At 35.9% G+C, this 10,858-nt stretch overlaps 1 protein-coding gene across 1 annotated transcript; it reads left to right on the top strand.

Annotated features, from left to right (window-relative positions):
- Positions 1-9,670: 9,670 nt before the first annotated feature.
- On the top strand, positions 9,671-10,450 carry LOC120774594 (prostatic spermine-binding protein-like). Its single transcript, XM_040104326.1, has one exon. It carries the CDS (start codon positions 9,671-9,673, stop codon positions 10,448-10,450), a length of 780 nt encoding a protein of 259 aa, XP_039960260.1.
- The last annotated feature ends 408 nt before the right edge of the window (positions 10,451-10,858 follow it).

Below are 10,858 nucleotides of genomic sequence, written 5' to 3'. Positions count from 1 at the left end.
GAATCAGGTGAAGACCTAGAAATAAATTTGCCGAAAGAACTAAAAGTGTTGAAAGCTGCACGGATGTTTCAAGAGAAGGTGAAAATTGTATTAATTGTTGATAAGTTAGCTCAAAAAGAAAATAAAAGAATTTTATAAAAATGTTGTTTTCAACACACCGGTTAATGATGGAAGGGTATTGATGATATCTCATATAAATAAAAAAAAAAAACCTTGTATTATGAATGTAGTAACCAATCCTGTTTTAGAGTTGGTGTGAGTTTATAATTACTAATAATTAATTCCTATTATCCAAATTTAGAATATGACTTTATTTCGAATATAAGATGGCACGACAAAGCAATTTCGCACAAATATTTGACCGTTTCAAACAAACATGAATTCGAAGCATGCATCGTAAATAAAAATTTATTTGCTAATTTATGTATCGTATGATTTAGCGAAAATATTTCTGTTGCCAAAATAAAGTGTCAGCACCCGCCTTTGCGGTTTTCGGGCAACAAGTGCAGGTGCACACTAACAAGACGCGGCCATCATTAAGCGTCCAAATGTGACTTTATGTCACAGCAGGAGTACGAATGCGAGTGCCATTAAAATTAGCTATAAAAACTGGCGTAATTATGACATTAGCGGGTGCCATGTGGTGTTGTCTTGCTGTTTTGGCACTTGTAACCGCCCACAAAACTATAAATTTTACTTAGCCTCTACTGTCAGCAGTTTTACGGTACTTTCCGTCATGTTTTTCAATGAATTATTGTGAATGACAAAACCGATAGTTTGTTTTTGTTTTTCTCTACGTATTCACCGAGGTTATTTGCTTATAGGATAAGGCGTTGTGCTTTTCAAGTCAAAATGCATGTGGTGGTCAAGTACAAAATGTGAATGCTAACGCTGATCAGCACGAGAACGAGAGAACGAGCAGTCATCGATAATAACAACCGGACAATCACAGCGAAGTAGAGATAGGACATATACTCTTAATTGAGGTGAACTCTTGAGAGCTGATTCGTCAAGTTAGATTAGTTTATTGATCGCCAAGTGGTAGATCAAACAGATCCTTTGCGAAGTCTAAACTCTTCTTACAGACGACATGTCCTTTGCTCATCACAAATACGCTAACACAGCTAATTTGACTGCTTAAATATAACTAACGATGGCTGGAGAAGTGAGGGCTAGTATTAAGGGTAGTCAAAAAGAAAGTGCTCAATATGATTCCATTTCATAATTTTTCTAACAAGTGACGATCATCGGTGCAGTCTAGTCAGAGACCCTGTTACCAGCGGTAGGTAAATAACACTAAATGAAAGAGGTCCTCCAAACTTTTTTCTACTAACTTCGATGACGAATTGATCGCAATAAAGGAGAGGTTATACGCGCCTCGTGTTTTCGTAGCAGTAAGAACTCTTCATTATTCAATCATCCAGAAATATACTCAAAATTACACTTCTTCTTTTTACTATTTACCTTTACTGTATATCAATATTCTAACTGTCGTGGATCTAACGGGTGATCCGAGTTTTTTTTTAATGACTTCTATTTGACAGATCACGCGTGAGTCGTGTCAATATACTCAAAATTACGACATGGCGCAGTGACGTCCAGTTCTTAAATTGAAAGCATTTAAAATACAGCTCTTGCAATAACTGAAACTGCTCGAAAAGTTCCAAGAAGATCCGACGTTTTCGAACCAAATTTTGTTCATTCCACATTCCCCATTAGATTTGAAGTTTCTGTGCTTTTTTTTTTAAGTAGGTAACCTCGAAATGGATTACGCTTTAAATAAAAAATGGATCTCTCACAACCTTTTTCGGGACTTTAACTAAGAAAATAGAACAAATTTCGTTTTATAGAAGTGTGTATGTAGTCATAACCAAAACGGAAGGGACTAAGCACACAATAATTACAAGGATCTACTAGTTCAAACCATCTCTGACAATTTTTTCCCGATTCCATGACTCAGAGCAAACACAAACGAGAATGAGATGAAGACAAACTGGATTAATACTAAACGCTGCTAGCGAGTAAAACTGAAATCTGAAGCCTTAGAAGAAAAGAAGCTTCAAATGTTGAGTTCAAAGAGTATTTATGGAGCAGAATCAAAAATAAATAGACAAAGTACCAAACATTTTATTTCGAAATAATACTAAAAACGAATTATTTATAAAAGAACATTGAAACTTTTCAGCCGAAGAAATACCGAGCAATCTATAAAACCAATTATTACAACCATTCTGCCGACAATTTTTGGGACCAGAACTAACGCAGATTTTTATGTCGCCAAGTCAAGTGCTTTTACTACCAAAAAAAAGTTTTTTTACGATATAGTTTCCGTTCTGGAGAAAACAGTTGCTCAAATCAAAAACAAAATCCAAACTATTTCAATATTCATTAAGACGGTTCCTTTTAATAATTATATTCTTTAATAAAAAAACAAATGGAATTATAAAAAAAAATTGTCAGAAAAGAAAATTTTCATTACAAAAATATGTAAAATCAAAAAAAATGTTAAAAAATATAATACTAAAATCATATATGATCCGCATTATAATTTCTCTTGGAGTCGACGTTTAGCTTTTACAGACATGTCTTTCTTAAAATCACCAGCATACTTTTTCGGAAACTTCCACTTATAGGTCGGATGAAGGCCTGCAAAGGAATCATCAAGTAGATTGTCAAGATTTGCACCACTATCTCCAGCGCTCGAATACTTTCGTCTTGCATTAGTGGTTGCAACCGTTACAGGTGATGGTGGGGACAGTACATTCACGGTGTTCACTATTTTTTCAAAAATCGTTAGTATGTTGTATGAACTCAGCATTGTTTTAAAATGATTTCTTCATTCTTACCCTGCGTAGATCTCTCGGTTGAAGCATTACCATAAGTTATCCTTTGATAACGCATAAAGAAAATGCGACGCAATAGCAATAATATGAAAGAAGGTGCGGATTTCGGTTGTTGTACATCGCTGCTAACGGTTGTCGTATAAGGAACATAGCCTTCAATGAAGCCGAGTGTAAGAAGTAATAAAATCGATAAAAGTTGTACACGCATCGGAAAGAGTTTGAAATTATTTTTGCACAAGCCGATAAGATTCTGAAACCGAGCGTCGGCACTTCAGCGTAGCAATCAACAAAGCCGGGAGCTGTGGACTGCATTTTTATAAACAATGGTCGATTGGAATAAGTTATTTAGACAACAGCTGCAGCGATTCCGTTTGCCTTTTTGTTGAAATAAAAACGATTGCAAACAAATATTGCCTATTTTTTCTGTTTTTGTAATGATTATTTATTTTTCAACTGTTTACCATTGTTGCGAATTCCTTTCAGCTTGGCGGTCAAGGCCAAACGTGAATTCGGCTAAAGCCTTGAGCAAAAATGCAGCATTGAATGTATTTTTTTTGTATTTTTAAAGAAGCTTTAAAGCTTCAGTTGATGTATATGTTTCGAAAATTGTACAAATATCCGGCATTTAGGTTTTTATTTTGCCCTACTCGTCTTTCTCAGTCTCAGTGGAAATGAACCTCACTGTTGGAATTTTTCTAAGATTTTAACTCCACAGCTCTACAAGTGGCATTGTTTAGAAAGGTGGCATCCCTGCCCACCATTCATGACAAAAATTACTACAACAGAAAGATGTCTCCGACTTTTTCGATGAAAAAAGTATGGCCTATGGTAATATTCGGCTTCAGAGGAACAGATCACTTTTCACCATCGATTTGAGTATCAAGTTCGCCTACTATATACTATATGACGCCTAAGGGAGGTTGGTATAGCAAGTACGCGTAATCGGACCACTGCCATCCCAACAAACCGCCATTAAATTTAAACCTATGCAGTGTTATAACTAAGCATTACTTTAAGATACAAATATGCCATTTTCTACAATAATTTGCTTAAAAGTGGTCTTTGTCCCGCCCCTAAATGTTTCAATATCCATATCTTTCAAACTGTCAAAGCTAAACCAAGCAAATTTACTGAAAGGGAGCCTTTTAGCTCTTCTTCATATACCGTGAAAAAATCAAATAATAGCCACGCCCACTCTCCATACAACATTGAGGTTAAAAACTACTAAAAGTGGCATAAGAGGATACATGCGTTTATGGGTTTCAAAACATCAATTTTTTTTTATTTTCTTATTAAATTTTACAACACCTCTAGAATATTTTCTTTAATTTTAAAGATGATCTGATTAATAGTTTCGGAGACACAGTCTCGGAAACTTGTTCGCTCTAGGCTAGATGTGCCGTCTTTATACGCGTGTTTCTCGAAACTGTGTTGTTCTAAGTTAAGGCTTTAACTAAAACACGTATTTGTTTACCATCGATGATCCTGTAAAGAGTTTTCTTGCCAAAGCGGGTGCATCCTTTTTCCGAGGGGTCACCGGAAATGGCGTCGCAATGACCGAGTTTAAAATATTTTCTTCCAAAAATTTTATAACTTCCAGTTTTTATCCATAATATGGTGAATCCAATCGTGGTCGTAGATCGACTCAAGGCGAATTTTCTGACTTATATCGACAGCTATGGACATTAACGGAACCAGCATACATACAAGATTGGATAAGTATTTGACTGTTGAAACGAATGACACAATAGTGTGATAATGATGATACAAATGACATTGCCGTAACAATGGGACAAAAGAACTTGGCCAACTCGAGAAACTCTGCAATTATGCGGCGTCAACAGTCAAAGAATAGCACACGGCAACAAACCTTCAACTCGATGGGTAAAAAACAGAAGCTGTGCTAATCACAAGCAGGAAAAGGCTCGAAGAAATCAAATTAAATATCGACGCCAATAGTATCATGACCATGACCCAGAAGGCGCTGAAAAACCTAAGATACACAATAGACTTAGCTGAGAGGCACACATCGAAAAGGTATGTGAGAAAGCAGCACCTGCAAAGGACGCCCTAGCAAGAATAATGGCCAACATTGGTGGACCAAGCCAAAACAGGCGAGCGCTATTGGCCACGGTAAGCCAAACAATCCTGATATACGCGGCGCCAATATTGGGACTACCACCACAGCAACATACATATGCCAAAAAAGCAAAGTTTGCAATGCGGCTCAGTGTCATTAGGGTCAGGTGTGCATTTGGTATGGTATCCCGCGAAGCGATTGGAATTATTATCGGCATCATGCCATCAGAGATAACGGTCATGGAACTCAAGTATACGACAGGTCCACAAGACTGAGCATGCGATTAACGGAGAGAAAGGATGAGAGGAAAACAAGTCTCAATGGATGGCAAAAACGATGGGATGCCGCTACAACTGGCAGATGGACCCATAGGCTAATTAAAACTGTACAAGCATGGTTAGACAGGAAACATGCAGAAACAGATTTCTACCTGACGCAGTTTTTGGCGGACGTGTTAGAGAGTATTTCTAAAAATATAGCAATGACGACGGGACGAATTGTAGTGGGGCCCTTACTTTCTGTGTACTATTCTGTACTGCCGACCCGTACTACCATCATCCGAACAAATGCAGGATTATTATGATTTTAGGTGTATTTTTTAAATATTTTTGGGTGCATATACAGTAGAGGCCCGCTATCCGGATCAATTAAAGCCAGCCCCTATCCGGAATATAAGGAAATCCGGATTACCAAAGACATATCAGAACTATGTATTATGAAAAAAAAAGATAAATTTCTATTTGTTTATTATAACAAATAATACACATGTTCCAAAAAAAACAAAAAAAAAACTTAAACCAATAAAGCATAAAAGCGAATGTAGTGAATAATAAACATGTGATCCGGATTAGAGAATACGGATAGAGAATGTCGGTCCGGATTACAAGGGACATAATAAAAATTCTGAGTTTTTTAACCCTGTCCGGATTACAGTGGAATCCGGATTAGGCCATGTCCGGATTAGCGGGCCTCTACTGTACATCGACTTTCATTCCAAATACAAGTCTTTTGTGTTGTGTTCCGTTCCCATTCTGCCGAAAAGTTTGTGATGATAGATTAAATATAGATAAGTGAGGAACGATCACCCACAAAAGAGCACCGGGTTAGTTCGAAACGTATTTAGCTTTGAGAAGAACTCTAGCAGAGTCACATGAATATCAATCTGTAAGAAACCTTTGCAGACGTATACTATCAGAAGCACCTAGACGTGGAAAGACGGTACAAAGGTAAGAAATTGCAGTATTTCAGTGTTTTCAACATAATGTTTCAAAGTATAAAATGTACACACTTTTTAAAAACTTTATCAAAAATATTTATTTACATTTCTTATCTAACTATATCACAATCCCACTAGTTACTAATTCTCTCCGCCATCTTCACGTTGATCAAATATTTCACCTTCGAATTCTCCATCATGATCTTCCGCATAGCGTCTTTCTGTGGTTTTCCGTTGACTCATAATTTTACCATTATCTCCCACTTCGCCTTCGTAACCACCTTCGTCGTATTCAGCGCTATTTGCTTCACTCCATGGCGCAACACTTTCTTCGTCACTTTTATTATTTGTTCTTGCTTTCGTATAACTGTGTGTCAGTGTCATTGAAACGAGGATGAAGGTTATGAGCGACAAATGCCGCATTGTAAAAACTGACACAACAAGAAATGTCTACAAGGCTAAGGAAAGTATTTTCAATACTAACCTTCGATTCATCATAAAACGGTACTTTATTCGAAATTTTAAATGTGTTCCCGCAGCACCAGAAGATGTTTACGTACTTTTTTCTTTCAAATACAAATTAAACATTTTTTAAGTTTATAATAAACAAAGAATTCTTCTGTATTTCTTTTAATTATTTCGCCTGCTAACACATGTTGTTTCAAATGCACGCAAAGCTATGCAAATGTGAGTCGAAAACAGAACTGTACAGTTGTGTGCATGGAATAAGCAACTAGGGGTACATACTTGTGTAGATGTTCAGTTCACCATCTAGTAAAGGGTGATCCCCTCAAAGGTAATGTTTTCAAGAGTTTTTTGATCTATACATTTTCAACGAAACATAGCATTTTGAATAACTATACTTTATGTTTATACATATGACTAGTTACGGCCGCAAATTAAAGTTGAAGCATATTTATACCCTGAAGAGGCTAGCTTAAGATTGCCACGAAGTTTGTAACACCCAGAAAGAAGCGTCGGAGACCCTATAAAGTATATATATAAATGATCAATATGTTGAGCTGAGCCGATTTAGCCATGTCCGTCTGTCTGTTTGTCCGTCCGTCCGTCTGTCTGTATATATACGAACTAGTCTCTCAGTTTTTAAGATATAGTTTTGAAATTTTGCAAACGTCATTTTCTTTTCAAGAAGCTGCTCATTTGGCGGAACGGCCGATATCGATTAAAATAATTGTTTTAGAAAATTAAGGAAGAGGATAAAATATATTTTCAAATAAAACTGTTTCCCATACAAGAACTTGATTTTGATCGATAATATAATCATTTAAAATTTCAAATCGATGCTCGAAACTGAGGGACTAGCTAAACGTGTACGTGAAAACCATGGAGAGTCGATTCGGCGTTGTTCGCAGAAAATTGGACTAACGCATGGAACTACTAAAAGCGCAATAAACCAATAACTAAATATGTGAAAAATGTGGAAATTGGACCACGGGTGAGGCACCGCCCAATTTTTGGTAAAATCGCATATCTCGGGACCCGACTAACCGATTTTGACAAAATTTAGTACGTGGCATTCTTCTTACATTCTTATGTCACATTGTGAAAATGGTATCGTTCAGTTTCCAGTCCACAAATCAAGAAGCAACTAATATAACGGAATAAAACTTTCCAAGAATAATATCTTTAGTATGTGCCATCTTATTACCAAATATTGTTTAAATCCAATAAACATTGTCCAAGCCCTTAGGATCCGAATGTTTAGGCTCCGCTAACTATTGTTGATAATAAGGAATACTCCTTCTCTTATGATGGAATGTCTGTGTGTCAAATATGGGTTGAATCGGACCAATACTTCCCTTAGCCCCCATATACTTAAAATAAAGATTTTTGTACTTCCGGGTAACTTTATACCGCTTATATCGACCAATATATGAACTATCTCAATGAAAATAAGATACCGTGTTTTAATCATAACAGTGTATCTTTGTGCCTAAAATAGATACATATGAGCGAAAACTTGGCCTAGCCCCAATATAACTTATAGAAAAATTTTCGAACATCCAGTTGACTTTACTCTATATGATTGGTTTTACAGATTAAAGTAGTTCCCCGGCTTTGATTTTTGCAAATTGCAAGAGTATAAAATCTTCATTTGCACCCGAACTTAGCCCTTTCTTACTGGTTTATTTTTATCTTTTATAAAACATTTTTTCTGTCGCAGAATTTGGAATAAATTACCTTTTTATATTCTAAACACACTATAGTTTTCCTGATTTTCTTCTTTGATTATAAGTCAAAAATTCTTACGCCGAAACGTCAGCTGTTTTTAATTTGGTGGGCTTTATGTTCGTTGTAATCTTTTTTTCTGATGTGCACTGTACTATTGAGTTATGCAATTTTTCCTCGCACCACTGTTCGTTCGACATTTTATACTTTATACAAATATACTGAAATGTTTGAGCACGTGTGCTTAAAAAAGAACTGTTTGTTTGCTTCTCAAATTTATTATATTCACTAAATAAAGCTGACGAAAAGCAAACGAAATGTTTCTAAGTTGACGCCTTCCGCTTTTACCTAACATAACTGCAATGCTGCTGTAAAGATTTTATAGAATAGTATTTTCCAAAATATGTAAATATATAGGTAAGGTCCAAAATTTATATGAAATTATATATTCTAGAAGCTATTTACCGCTCCACTCAGGGGAAATTGAGCCTCATCGGAGAAGATGATAAAAAAGTCGTTATCGCTTTCAAGCTATTCGAAGGCAAAATCAGTAAATTCACGACGTTTAGGGTAGTCCAATGGCTTCAATTCTTGAGTGAGGAAATTTTATAAGAAATAAATAAAAACCTTTCTCAAAATCACACCCTAATGCTTGAGGGATTTAAAATGTCTCTAATGGGGATGAGCCTTATCGATGGGAGCTTATTTCATGATCCTTGAATTGCTGCCGATCTGACTGTAAGCTTGTGAGGGCGAACGACACTTGGAAAAAAAAAACTACTGACTCCCGGGAATTTGTGATACGAATGAACCCGAAAAGATCAACTAAAGCAGTAAGACGTTATTTTGACACTAGCTTTAAGTGGTCAACTTTAAGAATATGAAAAAAACTTTAACTTTCTGCCGAGAACCAAATCAATAAAGTTTCAGGATTTATAGTATACAGATATGTTTGATTTAGAGAGACGGAGCTAGTGTGAGACAAATAGGTAAATAATAACGAGCGAAAGAGATAAAGCATGTTACAAAAGTGTAATAAATACTAGAACCCAAATATTAGGAGCAGCTTGACCTTCTAGTTACATGGAAGTCAGTAAGATAACTTATCTTTTCAGCTGAGCAAATAAACTTAAAGAATATTCAACTATTAGTTTCAATGTCAATGCCAATGCTACAATAAATATGTGCTGAGTTACTATCTGTTTTACAAGGTTGCAACTATTGTAAATAGAAAAATCTCTTACACGGAACTATACTATAAAAGCATCGATTTTCTAAATAACTTCAGCAATATATTTTGTAAACTAGTTAATTAATCATATGGGAAGAGGCACAAAAATAATGAAAATCTTCATATTTGTTATAATTGCCTTCACGGCGATTTCGTACACACGGGCGGCTGCCGTGGATAACGGAGGCGGCAGTGTGGAATCCTTAGAGAAAATTCCAGCTTCAGAAGAAATTGTCGAGACGATCAGTGTTTTTGGGGAACTACCTCCGCGGAAAATGTTGGAACTTATTTTGAATACAAACCAACCAAGTGAAAATGATGCAGGTCTCGAGAGTAACGATGAAGATGACAAAATGAATACAAATGCAGATGATGATGATCTCATTGATGAAGAAGATGATGAAGATATAAACGAAGGAACGAATGATAGTGCCAACGGAAGTAATGAAGATGAAGGCAGTGAAGAAGATGGCGAAGATGATGAGTTCGAAGCAGATGATGAGTTCCAAGAGGATGATGATGATGAAGGCGATCTGAACAACTCAAGTATCGATAGCCACGAGATCGATGATACTTCTAATGAGTTCGATGAAGACATATTTGAAAGAAGTGGAAATGGTGAAGACGATAACGAAAAAGAAGATAGCGAAAATGAAGGTGATGCTGAGGAGAATGAGGATGATTACGATAGTGAGGAAGATGAACGCGAAGAAAATAATTCCAATGAAGACGGTTTAGATAATGAATTACCAGAAGGCGACGAGCACAAAAGGAATAGTGAGGATAATGATAGCGAAGAAGATTCACATGAAGATGATGACGAAGATGCAAATGGTGATAGTGATGAAGAAGATGATAACAGCAGCTATGTCATTACACTTAGCACTTAACTGATTATTTAGAAACGGATTCTACAAACGTTTACTTTTTTTAAAATTGTCTATCAGAAAATACCAGACTGGCCAATGAGCTCACAATATAACAAAAATATGTTATAAATAAATCAAAATTAATTTGACAATATTTACAGAATGTTTTATATTGATCATGAACATGAAACCTCCAAAAATAGTTAAGATTACATAGAAAACTATACCAATATTGAGAAAGTATTCAATATAAATCAGTGGATAGCGTTCTTAAAAAAATAATAAAAAAAAATAATACTTGAAACAGTTCCAGGCCTGTCCCGTCATTGGAACGTACATATGTTTGTACACTTAAGTAGAAGCAGTAAGAAGTTAGGTAAAAACGTACATACATATATAGTCAGGTAGACAAATTTCGTGAAAGCCATG

Source organism: Bactrocera tryoni, chromosome 4, assembly GCF_016617805.1.
Source record: "Bactrocera tryoni isolate S06 chromosome 4, CSIRO_BtryS06_freeze2, whole genome shotgun sequence".
NCBI lineage: Eukaryota > Metazoa > Arthropoda > Insecta > Diptera > Tephritidae > Bactrocera > Bactrocera tryoni.
Note: the sequence above shows the minus strand (reverse complement) of the source record. Positions and strands in the feature narration are given on the sequence as shown.